Source organism: Anser cygnoides, chromosome 4, assembly GCF_040182565.1.
Source record: "Anser cygnoides isolate HZ-2024a breed goose chromosome 4, Taihu_goose_T2T_genome, whole genome shotgun sequence".
Lineage (NCBI taxonomy): Eukaryota > Metazoa > Chordata > Aves > Anseriformes > Anatidae > Anser > Anser cygnoides.
The window spans coordinates 52,125,820-52,149,142 of NC_089876.1; the positions used below are offsets into that span (position 1 = coordinate 52,125,820).

Below are 23,323 nucleotides of genomic sequence, written 5' to 3' on the forward strand. Positions count from 1 at the left end.
TTGTTCTGAATGCTGAGTGTATTCATTTCCAGTGCCATACAGCAACCATAAACCCAGTGATTTTCTTTTATACGGATAATTTTCTGTCTGCTTCTTAAGTAGAAGAAAGGAGCCAAAACTCAGCTGTGAATATGATCTGCTACCTTTTGTATCAGAAGTCACACTTTTTGATGTGAAAGCTTCTATGGCACTCTCTTTAAGAATAGCACTCCTGGCAAAACTCCTGAAACAGCACCCTACTATGTCCTAAAATTCAACTGATTGTGGCACCTTTTCCCACCATCTGTGCCACATTGCTTTGTTGCTGTGCTAGTCACCGCCTGTGTTTCAGCCTGGATATAAAGGATAGCTGATGAAAGTAGCTGATAAAAGTCTTCCTACTTTGCTTCATGAGAGTGTGATCAATGTGAATCAATGTGAGAGTGTATTCTGTGATTCTGGATAGAAAAAAAAAGAACTCCATTAGAAATTCAAAACAGTAACATGCATTTCTTCACTGAAACCTTCAGTTGCAAGCACCTTGAGTTGTATTAGCTACTCTCATTTTTAGAATTTATATGTGGACAAATAAATAAGGCATTATTGTCAGGACTGCTGGACAATATTTCTAAATTAACACCAGAACTGCACCCCATTCTCCGTCTAAGCCTCAGAAACATTTAAAGGACAACAGGTGAAACCTCATGATGCATCTGTAAAGTGCAATATGTAGCTCACCACCCAAGAAGAAGTCTGTGTGTGTGTGTGGTGTCTTAAAATCTCTCTGGGTCCTGCCAGTTCAGAGACTCTTGAAGGACTGAACATTGTAACTTAGAAAGAATTCTTGGAACTAGATCTCCAAGTGTCTATGACAGAAAAACCTTCGGTAGTTAGGAAAAACGTTTTAACATCCTTTATGCTCTGTTGACTCTTGTTCCCAACATTAACAAGTTCAACCAGAGTTGAGGAACTTGTTCAACATTGCAGTCCCCAGAAGTTTACATTTCAACAAACATAAAATATGAACAAAGGAGACAAACAAAAAGAACAGAGAAAGGAAGGATATGGCTTCAAACAAATGATTCAATATAAGTCAAAATACAGCTAAAGAAAGAGAGGAAGAATAAATCCTTTAAATGAGCAACATTAGCCACAAAGCCCCGAATGAACATGAAAAAATCCAAAAACACCAGGAATTATTCATAGAAGCTCACGCCCTCCCCTAGAAATTACAAACTACTGAGTATGCTGAGGCTCCACAGCCTCTGTTTTTCTTAACCATAACCCTAACATTAACTGTAACGCTTGCCATGCTCTAAGTGCACTAATAGACATTGATGGTCCTGAGCAACCTCACCTGGGATGCTGCCCACACACCCTCTGCCCATGGGGGGACCCAACATGCCATTTAAGCTCAGATGAGGGTCATCACTCTTTTTTTTTGTGCTATGTTGGCATTCTATTTGTCCTTCTGTCTTTCTGTTCATCTGACTTCATCTCCTGGCTGGACCTTAGGCTTGCATTGCAGGTAGTTCTTTTGCTAGCTTTTTTTCTTGGGTGGACTATTCTGATTCATGTTGTAGCCTCATTTGCAGTCTTGCCTCCAGCTGCTCTCCACTGAAGTGTCTGGGTGGACCCTGTTTCCAAAACCCTGTTCTGCCTATTGCATTCATATGCTATGGGACTGTGCTCCAGTCAGTGTGGGAAAGGACTTTGCTGAGGTTACCCTTGGCTCCCAGTTTGTCCTCTATTGTGGAACAGCCCTGCTTATGGTGCTCCCTGGAAGCACTAAGCATAGCACACCTGGCATGCTGAGAAAGAAAGCATGGGGTGTGATAGCCTCAAACCTGTTTCTCTAGAGGTTTGAAACAGTGTTTTCAGGATCTAGAATTTCAGGGTGGAGGGTTGTTTTTTGAAAACAACAATTGTTCTTACTGTGATATGGCTGTCAGTACTTGCAGAAGATCCAGATCTTGAGAAAAGTCAAAGGAAAAATGAGTACTGTTTGTACAATTCATACTTTGAGCTAGCAAATGAATAGTACGTGTACCAGAGACTTGGGGTGGGGTTCTGGATGGGGAATGGTGTCCATTTTATACGAGATTTAGAAGCTTCGCATATTTAAATTGGAACTATCATAAACAAACAAACAAAAAAACACAACAAAAAAACCTTCAGAATGAGATTGCCATTCTGTGTCCAACTTGACAAAGTACACAGCAAAGAAATTGCAAGGCTGGAAGCAGGGTTTCTGGGGTTTCTTTTTGTCAGGTAGGCTGTTGGCCTGGGCAGTGTGGTCAGGCTCTTCAGCACCCTGCTGGAGTGAGCAGGTATGTGAGCTGATGGGAAGCACGAGGCAGGATTTGGAAACAGCTTAATCTGACAGAATTTCATTAAAATTGAAACAACTGTGGGAAACATTTAAACATTAATGGATAGGCAATTTGCGAATAGAAAGATGTTCAATAAAAATAGCAGTGTTGTTGTTTTCTCCTCCAGTTGGCTTTACTGGTAATTCTCCTTGCATACCATGCAGTAGTAGTTGGTATGGTTCCACGTGATTGTTTTTTGGCTTGGGGGTTTTGGTTGCTTTTAGATTCCTTTGCTCAGAAATGTTGTTGGTTATACAGAGAAAACAACATCAAAATAACTTGCAGTCTTAATCACTCAAGAGTTAAGAAACAGCATTAAGATTGTTGAGGCCATTATAGTTCAATCCCTGTGTACATTATGAGATAGTCTTTAATTACATGATCTCATTCTTTGTTTTCCCACAGGACCCTGCCTCATTCAGAGTGCAGGATGAACAGTGCTTGGAATGAATCAGCACAACACAGTGAAAGAGTCTGTTGTTTGCAGGACTCATCTCAGTTGTTGAGGAAGTTGGAATATGTGTTTTGAATGAGTTGGGATGTCAAGAAAAGAAAGGATGATCTTGTAGCTGAGGCAACTGTATGTTTCCCTGGAGAATGGATTTCTGTCACTGCCTTTGCCAAAAAGATTCTGTGAGGTACTGTTTTGGGGGAGAAAAGACATAACTTTTCTCAGGTATCCATTAACAGCAAACACGTAATTTTCTTAGAAATCTGAGGATGTGGCTTCACATGCTGTTGATCCAGCGTAAAAAAAAAAAATGTTCAGTTCAGTGAGTACTGTTCTTCATTCTTGCACTTTGGTGAAATTTTAGTGTGCAATCATAAGAATTGCTTTACATGAGAGTTGTGTAAAAGTGTCTTGTGCTTTCAATACTTCATATTCTGAACTCTTAACATAGCTATTCAATGTAAGTATGTTAACAAGGTTACCTGTATACAGAGCTAGCATTTAGTTAATTGTTTAATAGAAAACTAGAAAAAGTGACCAAGAATAATAAGTTTTAGTATATAAGGATATTGAATAGTAGCACAAACTACTTAACGTTTTAATTAGATGTTTCCTAATTTGTGATGATAGTCTGTATTTATCTTTGACACTCAGCTGTATATCCTTCTACAGTAGTTGCAAACTGTCTGTGAAGGACTTATTTTCTTTTTGCAGTTTTTAAAAATCTACTAGTTTATTTTCAGTAGTAAGAGGTTCTTTTTAATTCAGGGCATCAATGAAACTTTGTATCAGCTTTCATATATTCAACTTGCAGCAAATCTCTTCTCCATGCATCTTAGTGTGATTGTCCTTTTCTTTTGACACTTATTTTTACACATCAATTTAGCCAATACTAAAGTGATGTGGCAAAAATTAATCTTCCCTTATTCTAGAATAAAGTAGAAATAATCCAATTGGCCTCTGTTCCTGTGTAACTAGGTTTTACTTCATAAGAGACTAATCGATAGAGTAAGGTCCAAGCTGTACTCAGAAGTTGGGTTGCAAGTCAGCTTAGATGAAATATTGCTAAAATGTGAATATTTTTCTCTAAATCATAGTATTGTAAGAACAAAAAGAGTTTGAAGATGTCAGAGATAAGAAAAAATGCTATCAACACCAATAATGCAAACAGGGTCTCTACACTGTAGCTGGGGGAATTCTCAGCTCCTCAAGATATTACTGATTTTCAGTCCTCAAGATTTAAAGTAATTGAACTGAAAATCACTGTTTTGTTTTACAGCAGGGAGAACAATGTGAGATTCCTAAAATTTTACTCTTAGTTTCTAAGTGGTTGATTGTATAGTAAATATTTCCATGTTCTCTTCATCTCTGACACACTGAAATATAATAGCAATACATTAGTGGTCTAAAATTCTTTCTTCGTATGTGAGAGCTTATACAATCTTTGTTCTGTATTTTAGCTGTTCAGTTTAATGATATGAATGTTGAAATATTTTCAGAGGGGTTTGGACTTTGGTTTTGTTGTTTGTAATGGCAAAACAGTAAAGGGAGTGGTAATGAAGGGAGATCACTGACAGTTCTGCATGGATTCTGATGTCTTTTTTTTTTTTATGAGTCATAACAGGTTATCTCACTTTAAGTGATTATTCATTATAGAATCTAGGTAAAATCATAAACTCACATTGGATGTTTTTTACTAGAGTTTTAATTCACAGCAATCGACCCTAGTCCAGGATAATAATAAACTGAGCTTCATGAGAATGTTCCAGAGTTGATGAGGGTCCGGATGTGGCTGCGACTGTGAGTGTGGAAGTGTGCATACTCAGCACAGATGGGAAGGGGAATGTCACTGCCACCGCAGTGCAAGTACCCTGAGCCATGGAGGAGTAAATCCAGCTGAGTCAGTGAGGCTTCCAGCCAGGGGTGCTTTCTCCAAAGCACAGCCATGCTGTGTGCTGCGTTGCTCAATGTTAGTTAAAGCAGGATCTCTTCTAAAGCAAGGATATTGGGTCTAGAGAGTAGAGAATGACTTTAGGAAGGACAGTTAAGTCACATAGATTATTCTGGTTTATGCCTGACAGAACAAGCAACTTCTAGCCTTGCAATAATTCACTGAATCTTATGTTAGAGTCAAACTATGTTCTGAAAAAAAAAAAAAAGGATAATTGGATAATTTAGGACTTGCCTACCTTATATCAGCTTTGGTTATTTAGTAAGCATAATAACTAAGGGTTATTTTAAGCTGTTAGATCTGCCCATTTCCTTAAATTTTACTTTGGACAGACTCTGAAAAGTGCTACTTCGACTTTTCCTATTTCCTGTATCAACTATAGCAATGTGATGTAATTCAGGTGGAGAACAGTATTTCTAAATCTGTCCTGACAACAGAAGTGTGTTCAAATAAATGAATGTAAAAATAATACTTAACCTTTTTTGGTCTCACTGTTATACAGAGATGTACAAAAGCAGAGATTGTGACAGATGAGGTGACATCAGCTTTCCCTTAACAGTAATATTAGTAGCAAGCCTGGAGATATAGAAGGTACTGTGCAATTCACTGACGCCTTTTTGAATGATCAAATCTCTTTGTATGAGAAGGGCTATAAATACTCCTTTTGTTTATTCTGCAGCCCAAGGGCAAATCTATGATAGAAACAAGATTCTGCAGCCACAGAGTTATAGAAAACTCAGCATTCTACTGTGCCATTAATAGGAGCTTCTAAGTACTTCTGAGATGACCTAAAAATAAATCAGTGCAACTCTTATGTTTTATAGACAAATTTATTAAAGGCATGGTGGGAGGGGAAGAGAAGAGAAAAATGTATATGTAAACAAATCTTCAGGAAACAACCTTTTCCTACAGAAAGTATATCATGCAAATATGTGGGAAAAACTTGCACTTAAGTAAATGCCCAATGTGAAATCAAAATTGATTAACTTGAATATGTTGGTTGTGAGCCAGCCAACGTTGAGGAGTCTCTGTAGTGAAGGTGCTCATCATTTGTAGTAAAGAAGGATAATTCTGGTCTAAACTCAAACTCAATCTGAGGCTACTACTGCAAAAAACTCTCTCATTTGCTGTTTCATTTCACTTAAAAAATAAATCAGTGAAATCTGCCTGCAATCAATAGATCTAAATAGCACTCGATATTATCAATAAACGATGGTATAACACTAGGGACAAACCTCAGTTAAAACCTGTAATGTAAATGAAAGATGCAGCTACTTGGACCTCTCTGGGACATGGACTCCAGCACACTTAGGCCAAGCAGACAGGTCACATGCTCTCTTTTGAACTCCTGTTGAAAATTAGATGATATTTTACTTCATTATTTCTCCGGAATCATTCTTCCTAACTTTAATTCCATTCCTGAGCAAATTGCAACTATTTTTATCTCATGCCAATGCTATTGTTGTTAAATAGTCAATGTGTTACCCACTACTTCTACAAAAAGCTAAAGAATCTTTTCACTTAATTTTGAAATGCTCCATAGCCTCTTTGAAGAGAGGCTCTCCATTCCTTTGATCGGAAGAATGGTGAGGATTATATGCAGCCATTCAAATAATGTTTGTATATACATGAGCTTCTGTAATGTCATCAGCATTGGTCTTTTACTGGAAATGTCTTGCACCATAGATGCTTGGATTGTTTCTTCGTCATAGGTATAGGAGGTTGATAATCATTTGGACTATTTAATCCATATCTCTCTTCAATCACATTTTATAACTGAGATCCCAGAAAGAATTCTTATTATCCTTTATTTATGACCTTGCAGTCTGTAAAATTGATTTTCATCCAATTACTATTACTTTGGCTCCCAAGGTCATTCACTACTCCAGTATGATAGTATGGTTTCTTTCTGCTTGAATAATTCATTTCCATAACATACCAATAGACCTCAGTGGCATACTTATTTTGTACAGTAAGTTTATGAATGAAAGTATTAAATTAGATTTGTCTGAGAACTCTGCCTAGAAATTTAAGAACTTCTGGTCCAGTGTTTCTTCCTCAGTGTGTGTAAAGATGGTAGATTCACAGTGGCATCATTGAATTGCGCTTTCACTATAAAATTTCGAAAATATTTGCAAATGTTAAATGATCCTTGTTTTTGCTTCAGTAGGGATGATTTTTATACGCAAAATAACTGGAACAAAATAAAATAGTTTTAAAACTGAAAAGAGGTGATAGAAAACAATGTAGCCTTTTTCTTTACATTCACTGTTGTTTCACCTATACAACGCAGTGTTAAATCTCTGTCTGAGATGGGTAGTACAAGACAAACGGACAGCAAAAAATTATCGTTCATTTAGAAACATACAAGTCTAGATTTCTTCTTTCTTTGAGAAGAAAAAAATACAGTTCTCTACAACAATATAAAGCAATGCTGACACCTACAGAGAATGTATGTAAATATCAACTTAGAATTTGCATTTTGTGATATTTTCCAGAATTATTTGATAAAAGAACAAATGAGTTAAAGGAAACTTTTAAAACTTAAGAGAAATAAATCTTTATCTTAGGTCAGATAAGACTTTGAACATAAAGTATATGCTTTTTTTTTTTTAATTCACTTTCAGCTATTCAGCTTTCTTCATGCACATATGCATATACAAATCTTCTAATGAGTCCCCTAGGAAGTAACTGAAGGACAAAATGGCATTTGTTCAGGTGCTTTGTCTAAAGCTGTGGGCAGTGGATGGAATGATCCACTTGATTCAACAGCAGAAATACCAACAGGGAGAAAACAATGTGCAATGCGTAGCTGGGGAGTTTGTAGTAATATACACTTCCAATTGCATATATATTTTTTTATTTTTTATTTTTATAAATACAACTGTGGATCCAATAGCCATGAACTAAGCCATCAACATAATGGACATTAGTATGCAGAACCAGGTTCGCTGCCTCAGGACTGTTTCTCAATTTTTCCAATTGCTGTGACACAACAGGATTATATTAATGTTGCTGCATTTTTAGCTTCTATGCTCAGTCAGACAGACCTCTAAAAACTTATGACATCAAGCTGAGTGGTGCAGCTGATATAGCAGAAGGAGGGGATGCCATCCTAAGGGACCCGGACAAGCTAGAAAAGTGGACCAACGTGAACCTAATGAGGTTCAGCAAGTCCAAGCGCAAGGTGCTGTATCTGGGTTGGGGCAATCCCAGACAGGAGTACAGACTGGAAGAAGAATGCATTGAGAGCAGCCGAGCAGAGAAGGGCTTGGGGGTTCTAGTAGACAAAAATCTCGACATGAGCTAGCAGTGCACACTTGCATCTCAGAAGGCCAACTGCATCCTGGGCTGCATCAACGGAGGAGTGGCCAGCAGGTCAAGGGAGGGGATTGTCCCCCTCTGCTCTGACCTTGTAAGGCCCCACCTGGAGTACTGCGTCCAGGTCTGGGACCTCCAGCACAAGAAAGATGTGGACCTGTTACAGTGAGCCCAGAGGAGGGCCACGAAGATGATCAGAGGGCTGGAGTGCCTCTTCTACGAAGAAAGAGAGAGCTGGGGATGTTCAGTCTGGAGAAGAGAAGGCTCCAGGGTGACCTTAATGCAGCTTTTCAATATTTAAAGGGGGCTTATAGAAAAGATGGAGAGTGACTTTTTACATGAGCAGATAATGGTAGGACAAGGGGGAATGATTTTAAACTGAAAGAGGGGAGATTCAGATTAGAGGTTAGGAAGACATTCTTTACAGTGAGGGTGGTGAGGCACTGGAACAGGTTGCCCAGAGAAATTGTGGATGCCTCGTCCCTGGAATCATTCAATGCTGGGTTGGATGGAGCCCTGGGCAACTTGATCTAGTGGAAGGTGTCCCTACCCATGGCAGAGCGGATGAAAATAATTATCTTTAAGGTCCCTTCCAACCCAAGCCATTCTATGATTCTGTGTAATGATTGGTCACATGTGGAGCAAACCTAAGGAAAAATTAGCTTGGCATTGAGGAGAGATTACACAGAAGAGACATAGATCTCTTACTGAGTATTTGTTTACCAATGTACTAGTATGGGTTATGCAAGCTGTGATACCCCAGTGGTGCAGTAAGGCAGACTCTTTCTTTCCATCAAAGTATATGATAGATGATTTAAATACACAGGAAAAGTATAATTAACAATGAGCACTCTGTACAAGGGAAAAAATATCATTTTTTTCAGAGGTAATTCATAGGCTTGACAATGGGAAGTACCTATCTAAAACCAGTGATTTTGCAGTGACAGGAATGGGAGGCACTAAGCTGTTTAAAAGAAACATTTTAAAAATGGGAGATGGCTCGTCCAACAGTCATGTTATCCATGCTCCCATTTTGCCAACATCTAGGAGAATTTCAACTCTCAATGAAAATTATTTGAGAAAATTCAGAGTAGGTTTCCAGATCTTGAACTGCTCATGATCACTGAATATTTAGTTTTAGTTGTCAGCATGACTTGGACACAACTCAACTTGTGAGTAAATGGAAACTAGGAAGACAGACTGAATGACTGGAAAGCTTGCCTTTGAATTTATTTATTTATTTATTTATTTTAACTGCAAAGAGCTACAAATCAGAAGGCAATACTATTCAATAAAGACAAGTCATACTTATTTTGATGCAAAGTGATGAATAAAAAGCCTTCATCTTAGGCTTCTATTGCTTTGGAATCACAAGATTCCATATATTCTATGGAATATATCACAAGATATTCAAAGGTGTATTTGAAAAGTGGGTACATTTAAAATCCTGGAATATTTCATCTGACAGGTAACAGTGCTTCACTAGTCAGATTGTCAAGGTTTTCTACTGAAAAAGTGATCTATTTGGTCTAGCTGATGTGTATTTTCATTTCTACTGGACAACACTAATATTAAAACTCAGGTAAGTTTACCTTGTTTTTCAGCATTGCTTAGGTAGTTTTAGCAAAATGCAAAAAAGAAAGCATCAGGCTTACCCCTTTCACGTATCACTGACTCTAAAAGTGTGCACGCTACTGAAGTGTGTAGAAGTTTTATATATGTTTGTGTATATATGCAAATGTTCCTATGCATGTTTATAAATATCAAGTTAAACTTTACTGGAAGAATTGTACTAAGTTCAGAAATACCCTTTCTTCTTCAATATTTGCATGTTTACATTTTCAAGGAAAGCTTTTAATGCATGTACACGTTGAGCAAAATCATTGTTCTAAACTGTATTGTTCTGGTGGATATGAGCACAACTGCTACAGCAAAAAGCTTAGCTTGCAGTTTTTGAATACGGTGAGATAGATTTCTTACCACCATCAGGCAAATATAAATTCTGTAATGAACATTTTTGCTTGCAAAGATGCCTTACCTGTCTGTAGCAAAGTAGGAAAGCTCCCTGAAGTGTAGCCTGCAATTTCACTTTTTCACTTTTTGTAGCACGTAGAAGATGGATGTTTTTTCTCACTTCTCCCTCTTGCCATCAGAGTTTAGACCAACAGCAGCCACACAATCAGCGCATTGTTTCAAAGCAACTAAAGGCAATGCATTGTTCTGCTTTTATAGCAGCGTTTCGGGTAGTTACTGGGGGAAAGGGAAGTCCCTAGAGGTACGTTTTGCCCGTGAGCTGGAAGCAGCCGATGGCTCGCCAAGAGCCTGCCTGTGCTTGCGGCTCCTGGGACGGGGTGCCCAGACCCAGCGGGAGCAAAGGCCAGGGGGAGGCGGTGGTGGCTGTTGCCCGGCCGCCTTTGGCTCTCACTAGGGGTCGCAGGATGCCAAAAAATCAGCATCTGCTAGCAAGGGCAAGGATGCCGGGCCTCTGCAAATCGCCTTCAGTGCCATCACCTGCAGGCTGAGGGAAATCCTCAAGAAGACATGCAGATTCCACAAACTGGGAGCATCTATCTACTGCCCCCTGTCCTGGTGGCTCTGGTGGCTTGATAAAACGAGTGTCTTTCTTTTTTTTTTCTTTTTTCTTTTTTCTTTCTTTTTTTTTTTTTTTTTCAGATAATCCATAAAAAAAAAAAAGCCTAATGCTGTTACAGTTGAGATTATTTTTGTTGCTGAACTAAATCTGGCTCTTAACTGGAGATTTGGCTAGGCACTGTTTGCTATATTATGCTCATTAAATGCTTGCCCACTGTTGAAAATGAATAACAAATTTTATTTGTAAGTAGAAGTCTTTTTTTCCACAGTGAGGTTCTTGAGTTGTTCCTGGTGTTTCAACACTTCTCTAGCAAAGTACCTGATTAACGTGATTACATCTGTACTATCTGGAGGGCTATGTAAAAAATGTTGTCTACATCAATAATTTTTCTTTTGAAAGTTCTAGTACTAAAATCGAATGACAGATTTGGTTTCAGAAGATAGCTTTCTCATCTAGCTTGCTGCTGACTTTTAAACCAAACCTCAGGCATATTTAGGAATAGAAAGATGTAGAAACAAATACTCTGTTACTGCAATGATAGTGAGGATGCAAGTTAGAGAGGAAACATAAGCTCTAACAATGCAAGATGCTGATGGAGATGAACAAAGTAATCTGTTCATTAAAGTAAACAGAATTTGGGCAGGAATAGGGAACTGATTACAAGTATATCAAACAGCCTTATTCTGAGTTAAGTGAAACATGCAAATATCAAGAACTGTATTCAATAAATAATTTGACATTTGACGCCAATTGAAACCATCATTTCTTAGATAAAAATGAACGAAAGGACAGTTGATTTCAAAAGATGTGACTGCAAAAGTAATGGCTTTCAGCCTACCTAGGCACACATACAGAGAGAACAAAATAGGCTTGGGAAGGAGAAGCAGTTGTAGAAGAACTCTTCACAAACTGAGGACAATTTGAAACAGAAGTCACGACCTATCACTTCAGTATAGTTAACTCTTAAAACAGGAAGATTTGAGACTCTTCTCACTATTAGGATTTTGTGTAACTTCTGCAAAATTTGAAGGTTTATGCTACAGATTTTTCTAGTACAAGGATTTTGTTAATGTGTCTAGTTGCATTTACCTGCAATGTCTGTCCTGCCACTGGTGATTCATGTCACTTGCTATTGAAAAACAGGATCCACACAGATACAAGCTGGCTTATGGTAGACTGAGTTAGGGGTTTTTAGTCGCTAGTATTTTTTTTTTAATAAAGAATAGTTTTTATTGTAACAAAATACACATTAACACATACTTTAAAAAAAAAAAAAGTCTTAAAAGGTCTTATATGTTGTGACAGTTTTGTGTAGTCATAAGCACAAGCATACACCTTGGTTCTTTTGCTCCATGCTTGGAGATTCTGAGAAGCGCAGATGTACGATGCTGTTTTAAGTCCGTACTCATACAGTAAAGGCTTCGGTTCCTATTCTGAAAAGGGCACCCCTGCCAGCACATAGGAAACCCAAACCTAGATGCCTGGAGCATGTATAGTAAATCTGACTCTTCAGATTGGTAGCACGTGCATAAAGCAAATCTGCAGTGCTTTTGCAGTGAGACTAGACACTGTATCATGTGCAACATAGAACTGTGGTTGTATAAAAGATGCCTGGGACCTCTCTTCCCCTTAACTTTGTGAATACATGTTTTCAATTTGGTTTCTTGGAAGAATGAAAATTTTATGTAAATGGTGGTTCCATGTTCTATTTTAATTTTGGAAGTGTTTTGTTCTCAGACTTTGGGCTGGGCCCTTTATATTGCATGTAAGCATGTATGTATGCACACAATTGACAATAATTGTCTACAGTCAGTCATTTGTGACATGTCTAGCATTGCAGTTTGTGTAGCTTTGGGGAGGGGGTAAAAATGAGTTGCATGGACTTGGTTCTGTAACTGTTCTGAAGGAAAATTCTACTGAAATGGCTGCAAGTTGAGTTAATGCATACTTATATTCTGTATATACGAGTAATTACTGTAAAATACGCATTGTTTACAGCAAATATTGATTGGGGGTTGCACAAAACTGTCACGTTGGTGAGTGAAAGAGCATCAATGTTTAAAATACAATATAATCTCTGAATGCTTCAGACAAAGGATATTAATTATTGCTGCATGGTGCATCAGTGCTGTCTTTTTTAAAAAGGTTATGCTGCATAGTCTAGGAAAATGGTCTATTGTAGCAAAGGGCAACTGATAATAAGCACAATACAAATAATTTTGGAAACAGCCGGATAATATGAATGCAATGAAATTAGTTTTCTTCATGATCTTTTACTACTGAAGATTAAAAAAAGGTACTATCTAAGCTACCTAAGGTATATGCATTTTTTCTGGATTGCTGCACTGTAAAATTCAATAACACCTTTGTTAATGAAATGCTGTTGAAAGGGGTAAAAGTCCTCTGCCATGTCGAGAAGTTATATAAATGTTATTGCAAATAAAACAAAGCTAGTAACTATAGGACAACATTGCTGTCATTGATATTGTTTGTATTATGGTTTCTTGCTGTTTTCTGTAAGACAATTGCCATTCTTCCTTTTGGGAGTTGGTGATATGTCTTATTTACTTTTGGTGATCCCAAACGAGAAGAATACATTGTGTCTATGTAGAAAACCTAATTAACCCATGGTTTCTCTATTTGCTTTTATTCCTCACCTTCTCTTATTGTTATGTGTTTTCTGCAGTAAGTTTGAAGGACATTATCGTATGTGATAAATTGCAATGTAAACTAAAACAGAGGTTTTCATCTGAGCAGTGTATTGCTCAAAACAATGAATCCTGTCAAGTGTTGAGCTTCATCTTCTAGGAATCAATGGAAGATCAAAATGCCCAGCAGTCACTTAAGATCAGGCTTATCAATCAGAGGCTTTCTTCTGTCAAAAATCATCCAGTGACTTCCAGCTATGTGACAGTATGCTGAATACTGGAGGGTAAGATTAACCCGGTGCACCTAGTCAGTCTGGGAACAACAAAAGCCACTTCGCAGTCTAGCAACAAAAGTTGTTCATAGTTGCAGGGTGGACAGAATTTAAATCTTTTTGTTATGGTTATTCTAGAAAAAAGTGAACATAGTGCTTTTTCATCCAATCAGTAGACCACAATTTGCCACCTGCTAGAATGCCGCCTGAAGTTGTGTTTAAAAAATAATAATAATAATAAAAAAATCTCAGTAATGTCAAAGTCATCACTCGTATTACTGCTACTTTGTATGTGAGGGTTGCAGAGGTGTCTTTGATTGGAAAAGACTGGGAATCTGGACTATCTACCAAATACTAGCTTTCAGTTTCACTGGCACTGAATTAAATCAAAGAAAATATTTGGGTCTCTCTGCTTTATGGCGAATACAAGCTGCATTAAGCATATTTTAAAAATAATTTATAGACATAAATTGGACCAAATCTGAAGCTGGCTTTCCTTGTTGTTGTTGTTAAGATTTCAGTGACTACTCTGTAATTTTTTTATACTCTGGATTACTTATTTGAAGGTGACATAAAATGCATATGTAAAATAATTAAATGACAATAAAATGCATGTTCAGTTCAACTGTAATCAAAAGGCTGTTTTGACATTCATAAGCCTCAGTAATAATGTATTTTAAATTAAGGAAGCGCTTACTAGTACCTGAAGTAGAATTATAACTTAAAACATTACAACGCTCAAAATGTTCAGCGATAAAATTGAAAACTGCAAAATATTTCAAAAGAATCACAGTAAGGTTTATGACAGAACGGGAGTAGTAATATTATTATTGTATTTTTTGTATTTGTATCATCATTCCCAAAGAAACCGTTCACCAGCAATCACTGTTTAGGAAGATCACTGGTAAGTAATCCTGTTCAGCTCATATGCAAGTAAAAAGTAAGTTTGCTGTAGACTTTGACAAGGAGGAACCTCTTACAAAGCTGAGAATTGAATTGAGTGCTTTGCCAATTTGTAAAATTAAACTAAAATTTCAAAACAGTCCTTAACTGTATTGCTTGCTAGATAATAAAGTAAACCAGACAAAATCAAGTTGGCAGACATTTAGATATCAGTTCTTCATCTGACAGTCTCTGTCTGCATTCTGAAGAATTGCAAGCTAAGCTCTGCTAAGCTCAGGGCTCATAGGCTGTGTTTTTTAATTAAGAGGAGGGCAGGATGCCTCCTCATACTTGGAATGCAGCTGGTTTCAGAGAAGCGAATATTTAGTATGACCTCCTATACTGAGCCTTCTAACTTTGAACATTGCTTTAACAATTAAGCTCTTCTGGCCCTATGTTTAAATAGCTGTCCACAGCTACTGCAAATTGATTTATTGCCTGATGGGGATCAGGGATGCTGAGCAAACACAGAACAGCTTCTAATTTAAGTATTGCACCGCTGGTTTTGTTGTTGTTGCTTGATCACTTGTTTTAACATCAGCATGTGTTCTCAATGTAGTTTTATATGCTCTTCTTTTGCAGTTTTTAAGGTATTAAAAATGGAGATGGCATAACACACAGCTATAAGCAGAATGTGGTAGGGTAATTATTATTCAAGTTTGCTGACGCTGTCTGTAAATAAATACTGTTTAAGTTGTTTACATAACTTTGCTTAATTGTAAAGATTGGGTATAATATTTTCCATGTGGGTATCTGCTGTAGGCTGATTTGTAGTTTTGATTTCTTGTTCTTTAACATTTCTTTTAAATATTATCTTAAATTACCCAGGTACTTGAAAATGGAGCTCCCAAATATATGGGTTTGCTCCTAATTAAAAGTTGTAGCAGTATTTTTGGAAGGTCTTCAGTATGCTCACCCTATAGGAAATGTACTTAAATCTTGAGCAGAACAGAAAGGAGGAAAGTGTCACCCCTTATGTCAAGGGATGTATCTTTTTTGTTTTTAAGACTACGGACTTATACGCCACCACAGTCAGCCTTGAATGCAGCTTCAGCAGCTATCTTACCTGGGTATCTCATCTGCAATGACATTTTACGTGATCATTTTGAGCTATGCCTTGCTTGGGTTGGGAACTGAGAAGATGAGATGCTTTCACATGCTCGATGCTCCATGATGTAACTATGGGATGAAGAGGGGCAGGCTGTCTGATTTGAGTAGGAAAGAACTGATCTTGCAGCATGGTAAAGTTGACATAACACTTCTTTCTTTCTAAATCTTTTTTTTCACTGGGAAGTGATTAGGAGAAATCAGCAGTGGGAATGGTGGGTGTATTTTGGGACAAAGAAATTGTTTGCATAAGGTAGTGGGCCTGAGATGTTAAGACTAAAAAGAAAGAGAAGGAGGGTTGCAAGCGATAAAAACTGCTTGAACAGAGATGTAAGGCTATACCCTTGGCCAAGCACAAGGGTAACTCTGTAATTGGTTTATAAAGTCGAAGAGCAAGACCAACTTTTTGGTACATACCCAGAGCACAGAACATACAAGGAAGGTGAATGTTGACATAAGTGGAAGTTAAATCATGTGAAAAACCCTAAGAAAAGGAGCAACTAGACAATGGGAGTGAAAACAAGCAAAAATTGCACAGCTAAATAGGAATCTGAGAGTGAGGAGCCCCAGAATAAGATTAAAGAAGAGTACAGCTAGGACAGCTGGAACAGTGATGAGAATCAGACACTACCATTAACTAGATAAGAAAAACAAAACTGGGATGAAGAGCCAAGAGTGAGGAGAGAATGAGTGCAGGTTAGAAATAACAAACGAAGATAAGAAAAAACAGGGACACAGGGAGCAAACAGATGGGAGTGTGCTATTAAAAAAAAAAAAAAAGCCCTCTCCTGGAGCTTGGAAGAAAACTTAAAGGTTGCTGTCACTCTTCTGTCATTAATACCTGTGAAATCCAGTGCTGGAGAGACTTGCTCTGCTTCAAATGCTGTGCCAAACACAGGATAGTGGATACTTCATGGAGAAGCAGAACATTCAAAGCGGTGGATGAATTATGTGGGTGCCATTACTGATGTGGCTGTTGCTGGCAGCAGACTGGTCACATTTGTCCTAGAAACTGAAGGGATTGAAAGAACACAAGGAATTATGGGAAGAGAAAGTGTCAAAAGTCTTCAGAGAGCTGAATGAGCTGAAGACTTCTGTCTTAGCCCTTGCCTTTGCCACAGAGCTCCTTGATAAAGCTGTTTTAAGACTGTAATATTACATTATGTACTAATTATTTGCATCTTGTTTTTGGATGTGTGAAAACTCCATGGTTTGATCAGAAGCAGCTCTGGATGCTTGGTGAGTAAGATTACTGCAGCTGAAGCCAGTGGAAACTGGGCCTTGAAGTAAGTGTTTTCTATTTGCCAAGTCCTGACAGGTCTACAAGGTATCAAGCCAGACAATCTATAACTGTCGCAAGTGTAATATTCATATCCCCTCATCTGAGGGGTCTATTATGAAACTAAATTAATAATTCCAAAACTTGTGAATAGCAGCGAGATCCATAGAAGCCCATGAGGAAATCAATAGCTCTGTATGCAGAGTAGGATCTGAATGTGTGTGTAGTGAATAAAGCACGCGCCGTGCTTTCAAAAGTAAACACAAAACATGATATTGAAGGGTTTCTTGTAAATTAAACACAGAAACCTGTAGGGGGAAAACAAAAAGTATGTGGACATACAACAAACAGCTGTTTCATAATACATGAATAGATGTGTGAGAGAATGGAGAAACAAGGCCTCACAGGTGAGCTCATTGCTGTTAAGATAATGACTGCTTGATTTTTAACCTCAAAAGTTTCACTATAATTTATATTGTTTATTTGGTATGTATCTGTGTTATATATGCCTGATTATCTATTACTGTGGAGAGGCTATTTGCCACAATGCACTTCCAGCTTCAGTACTTCCCTAATGAGTAACAATTTGGAGAATTGGGAACTTCTTAAACATAGCTTCAACTGTTTTGGAAGTGCCCGAGGTACCTAAGGGACAAGGAATGGGGTTAACAGGAGATAAAGGTGGGAACCTAACCAACTCCCTCTGAATTTCACTGTGTTAGCCTCTTGAGAAATTCTGCGAGTCCCGACGAGCTGGCCAGTACTGGTCTCGAGTCTTCAAAGACTTCAGCATGTGCTGAGTTTGGTGCTTGTGAATAAGCCCATTGTGTCCACCCACCAAAACTGCGCACGAGATTGAGGCCTAAGCAGGAGACAGATAGCCAAAGAATGAGGAGGAGGTGCGAGCAACAGTTTCAGACGTGTGGTGGTTTTTTTTTTTTTTTTAGTTCTGTGATTGTGTCTGCCTTTCTTGCAAACTTGTCCTTTTTAAAAAAGTTCTTCTTTTCGTGTGTGTGTGTGGGAGGAGCAGAAAAGCCTTTGGTTGACTGGATTAAAAAAAATACAATACTACCGCCACTTTTCATGCAATTGTGTTTACCATTACCTGTGTCCCTGTAATGTATGTCCAAACCAGGAAATTTAAAGAAAAAGGCAAAATGCTTGGAGTTTTTGTTGTCGCTGTTGTTGTGTTCCTTTGGTTGGTTTCCTTCCAGCTCAAGCATTCTGTCTTTCTGGCTATGTGTTCGTTTCTTTGGAAACGGCTGTAGGATGGATTTTTGATTGACTGTGTTGTCAGATGGATTATCAGAGTTGTGAGCTTTTTAGAATGGTAGACATGAATGTGTGATAAGAAAAAAATATTTTGTACTTAAAATGTTTCAAAATTTTGCATCATAAAAAAAGCTAGATTGAATATTTAACGGGTCACTTAGGGAAAAAGTTTATTTTTTAAAGATGTCAGATAGTTTAGTTACTAGGAAAATTTTATTTTAATGTGAGGAAAGATTTTTACTAATGTGACTGATGGGAATATTAATACCTAAGTAATGTAGGATGGCTTCTGCAGAGCTGCAACGCTTATTTTAAAGAGCAATTTTAATGTGTAGCTGCTCTGGATTACGAGCAGAAAACAGCTTTTACCCTGACCTATACCCGCATCTATTTGTTACAGCACTTACGTGCACAGATTTCTGCGTGACTCCCATCTAGTGCTTCTGAGCTTGTTTCCTGCCTGAGTCAGGGCTCTGCAAGGCCAGCTGTCCTCTAGCCTGCTGGCGGTTGGTGCTGCTCTGCTGGTGCTGGTGCTGCTGAGGTCAGGGGCAGATTGCTGGGGGTGACGTTAGTGCGTACCTTGCTGCGAGAGCTAATCCCCCGCTGGGGGGAGAGAGTCTAATAATCTCCTCACTGGGGAGACTGGCGTGTTCAGGATCGCACGTTGTACATTCTTCTTCCGTGGCTGCAAAGCAATCGGCAAAGTCAGTGTTTCTGAAGCTCTATTGACTAATATGGATGCTTGCTCGACTGAGGTTGTTTCTATTTTTGTGTTGAGGTGCATAGGCACGGGAAAGAAAATTGACTTTTTACAGGTGTGCGTATCAAACAAGACTGACAGACCAGCAAAATTAGGTTAGGGGAGGTCCAATAAGTGAAATGAGCAAGTAATCAAAGATGCTGTAAGACAAAATATCCCATTTGTGGACATCCAGAATAACACAAGCTACATTTCTGCTTGGATCAAGCTGACTTCTGTAGCAAAATACAACCTCCGAACCACGGCACAATACAAGTCAAGGCAGACATCAGCCCAGCCAGTGCTCAGATGGGATGACTCAAGGGTCTCCAATAGCTTCCTTGGACTTAGCACCAAGTGTTTGGCGTCATTGGTCAGGGAAATTACATTGAGGAAAAGGGGAAAGAAAAAGGCCACGAGTTTCCCAGGCTTCTCTGTGATGTGGTATGTGGTGGTTTATGTGGGCCTTGTGACATACAGCAAACTGAACGGCTGGGACAGAGACTGTTATTCATTACGGGGGGCTTCAGCCACACTTCCAGTGGCAGCCACTCATTCTTTGGCTTTCAACTCCAGCGCAAGCAATATGATGGAGCTGGGAATAACACAGACACAACCGGGATGCCAAAAATGTAAGGAAGCACGGCACGTGGATGCCTTATAGACATTGACCTTACTTGAAGCTAGACTCTTTAATATGCTCTGCTATTAAGCTGTTATTAGCTCTGTCTTAACCGACCTTTCCTGTTCTAATGGCACAAACTGCTGAGTACCCATTTAGAGCAGCACCAACCATTCATCTGCAGGAGGACAGAGGCAGAGGAGGGCCTCGGGGAGGGAGGGCGGTATGCTTTTTGTCTCGCTTTTCCCCTTTCCCTTTATTACTTATTTTTCTCCTTAGCAGCCCTTGCTGTAACAGCGATAGCAAGCTGTGCCTGCCCGGAGTTTGCGTAACTGCCTTTCCCGGTGCCCCCGGCCCCCCCGCCGCCGCACCTGGGGCTGCCCGAGGCCGCGGAGGGAAGGCAAGGGGGGGCTCGGGGCGGCTGCGCCCTAAGGCGACGGTGAGGGGCGCGCGGCCCCGGCAAAGTCGCCGGCGTTTTCCGCGGCCGCGGAGCCCCCGCCGGGGCTGGCAGCGCTCCTGGCACGGCCGGAGGAAGAGGGGACCGGCTCCGGATTTCCAGCCCTGCGACAGGGGGAAGGCGACCGGGAAGTGGTGCGGGGAGAGCCAGCCTGTGCGGGGCTCGGATGAGAGGGCGAGCCGCAGCCGCCTCTTCGCGGCAGCCCTTTCAAAAGTCCGCGTTAAATGTGACACCCCGGCGAAATGGGAACAGCAGAAACTCCCCTCTACCCGCCCCTAACCCCCTCCCCTCCTCCTCCTCCCCCCCGCCCTTTTCCATGGAAACTCGTAAAAAGGAGGAGGAGGAGAGTTTGCTACGGAAAAGTCTCACCTTAGTCTGAAACAGTCTCAGGCGTTTCTGCAGGATCGGAGCTGCCCGTCTCGGGGGAGGGGAGGAGGCAGGCAGGCAGGCAGGGAGGGAGATCTTTAGCTACCTATCTCTTTCTCTCTCTTTTTTCCTCTTTTTTTTTTTTTCTCTTTTTTTTTTTTTTTTTTCCGCTCGCTCTTATTTTTATTCCAGCAGCACGTCTCTCCACCGCTCCTCCCCGCCCCCCCTCCAGGTTGATCGGCTGAGAGGAGGCTTTGCGCGCTGATCCCTCCGGGGGCTTTAAAACAAAACCCGGCCCCGCGCAACCCGCAGCGGCTCGGGGCGCCTCGGCGCTGGAGCGGAGCTGGGCACCGCGGAAACTTCGCTAGGAAAAGAAACCTCCACCGCTTTCCCGGGGATCCACGTGAGAGCAGGAGAGCCCGGCTGCAAGATCTCAGCGCTGCTGCTGCGATTTTACTTTTTGTTCGCCTTGATATATATATTTTTTTCTGCTGTTTGTTTGTTTGTTCTTACTTTCATTTTGGAACCGGTTCCCAGCTGCTTGGCTGAACTTCTGGAGAGCAGTGGACCTTTTATATTGCCTTCCTCTGTTTTAAACAAACTATGGACGCTTAAACTTTTCTCTTTCCCCCTCCCCCTCGCTCCTTAACCCCCACCCGTCAGCTCATGGGGCTAACACTGCAAAGCAGCCGCAGGAGAGCGAAATACACGGCCACTGGTTTATTTTCCCGTCTCCTAAATTGCAGTTAATTCTTCTCATCCTCCTCCTCATCACCCGTTTTCTCGAGCTTTTTGGCTGCCGGGAGTCGATCTGCGGGTTGTTTTATCTGATCTCGATTCTTTTGTTGTTGTTTAAATGCCGTGCGCTGCTTATCTAGAGAGAGAGCTATATGGAGATAGAGGCATATAGCGAATGCGCGTGTGTTTCCATAAGACTATCAAGGGAGCAGATCAGAAGCAGCCCGGATCCTGACCCTGACTGTATGAATAAGTAAGCAGGATGCTGACGACTGTGTGTTAGTTGCCTGTAAGGTTTTCGTAAGTTAAAGGGGGACGGAGGAGGGGGGGGTGGGGGGGCAGACCACAGACAGAGCGTAGAGTAAGTGTTTGTGCGGAGGGGGGGGAAGCTCTGACACTTTTCGCTGCTCCCTCCGGCGTAGCTGCCGCCTCCCATCACTCGGGCTGCGCGGTTTGCTGTAGCGGACCCCCCACCCCCCCCGCTCCCTTTTCTTTCCGTCCGTCCGTCCGTCCTTCTCTCTTTCTCCTCTCCCCTCTCCCGGTGGCGGTTCGCTGATGTGCAGCCCGGATCCATCTTCCGGCAGCAGCAGCGGGACCGGGGGCGGCGGCGCGGCGGGAGGCGGGCGCGCAGCGGGGCGCGGAGCGGGGCGCGGGCAGCGGCCGCCGCCGCCTCCTCCTCCGCGGGAAGTTTGCCCGGGCTGTGGCAGAGGGGAGGGGAGGCCCTGACGGCCGGGAGCTCCCCGAGCTCTCCTCGTCCACCCCCCTGCGCCCAGCCACGCACCCAGCCGCTTCTCCCCGCTGGGCTGGGGGCAGGAGGGGCAGCGGCGCTCATGCTGCGCACTGCCTTGCGCCCGTCTGACTGGGGCTGCCTGGAGAGGAGCCTCTAGGTGGAGAAGGAAAAAAAAAAAAAAAAAACACCCCAAAAAAACCCAAGCCAACAAAAATAACCGACCGAGCGAGCAAAATCCCAAATCAACCAAAAAAAAAACCTGTGGTTCCTCCATCCCTTACCCTCCTTTTTCAAGCCGGCGTGGACAGCTGAACCGTCCGCCTAATTCATCTGCGCCCTGTCCACCACCTCTCTGCCCGAGGGAGGATGAAAATGCTTTGCTGGAGGATGGCACTGTGGCTGGCCGGGTGGACTGTCTGTGGGAAGCCTTCCTCCTGCTCTGGCCTCGATTATGACTACACTTACGATTTCACCGAAGAGGATAAAGCCGAGGCGATAGATTATAAGGATCCTTGTAAAGCCGGTAAGTGACTTCCACGTCCAGGGCAGCTCCCCCCATTTTCCCGGCCGGTGGCCGTGTCTCGGCCGCAGTTACGCTGTGTGCTGGGGGGGCAGGCCGGGGGCTCACCTGCTCCTCCTCGGGGGGCGCAACCGGAGTCCCGCGCCCCGCTCTCTCACCTGGGGAAGGCGCCCGGGACCCCCCTTGCTGCGATCCCCCTCCCCTCCGTGCTGCTGACCGGGGGGGCAGGAGAGGCTCCGCGGGGGGCAGCGGGCTGGCTGGGGACGGGGCAGCGGCGGCGGGGGGCGTCTCAGCAGGGCTCAGAGGTTAGCGGGCGGGATCGGGCCCCGCCGCACCGGCGGAGAGCAGCCGGGCCCCGCAGGCGGCGCCGGAGGGCGGTGGTGGCTCCTCCCGGGCTCCTGACCGCCCCCGCGGCGGCAGCGGGCGCCGCCTCCCCGGGCTGCCTTCTCCGCAACCTGTCACCCATCCTCGGCCCGGCACCCCGGCTCCCGGAGCCGTCCGCGGGGCTGCGGTGCCTCGGGGCGCCCCGTCGGGACGGGCGGCTGCGCTGCGCCCTCCTGCTGCGCGCCCCGCGCGAGCCGGGGCAGCCTCACTCAGCAAGGGAGCCCTGTCCTACAGCACGTCCTGATGTGGGGCTCCGGTGCCTTGCACTAGGTATACAGCCCGCGGGTCGCTGAAGTTATTGGCAGCCTCGCTCACCTTAAAAGCCCGGTTCACAGGTGTTGCAGTGGACAAGTGAGTCTTGATGCGCTCTTCAGAACGTGCTGCCAGCCATAGTGGTGGTCCGCTCCCGACAGATCTGTTGTCAAAGAAGTGCCTAAGTTTTCCAGCAGTCTCCTTTGCATTAATTAGTTATTTTATATTCTGAAAACTAGTTCAGCCAAAGGTTGTGTTCGCTATGTCTGTGTGGTTTTGTTTAATTTATTGAGGAGAATGTGGTGAACATATATGCCAAATATGCAGA

The 23,323-nt window shown here is 41.9% G+C and overlaps 1 protein-coding gene across 3 annotated transcripts in view; it reads left to right on the forward strand.

Annotated features, from left to right (window-relative positions):
- The first annotated feature begins 20,570 nt into the window (after positions 1–20,570).
- TLL1 (tolloid like 1) overlaps positions 20,571–23,323 on the forward strand; it is a 143,035-nt gene continuing 140,282 nt past the window's right edge. Inside the window, exons 1-2 of one of the 3 annotated variants that reach the window (XM_048076161.2) lie at positions 20,571–21,398; positions 22,135–22,362. In XM_048076161.2, coding sequence (XP_047932118.1) covers positions 22,206–22,362 — 157 coding nt within the window. In that variant the 5' untranslated portion in view covers positions 20,571–21,398; positions 22,135–22,205. Of the gene's footprint in view, positions 21,399–22,134; positions 22,363–23,323 lie in introns of those variants that run through there. The other 2 variants (XM_048076160.2, XM_048076163.2) reach the window with 2 other exon arrangements.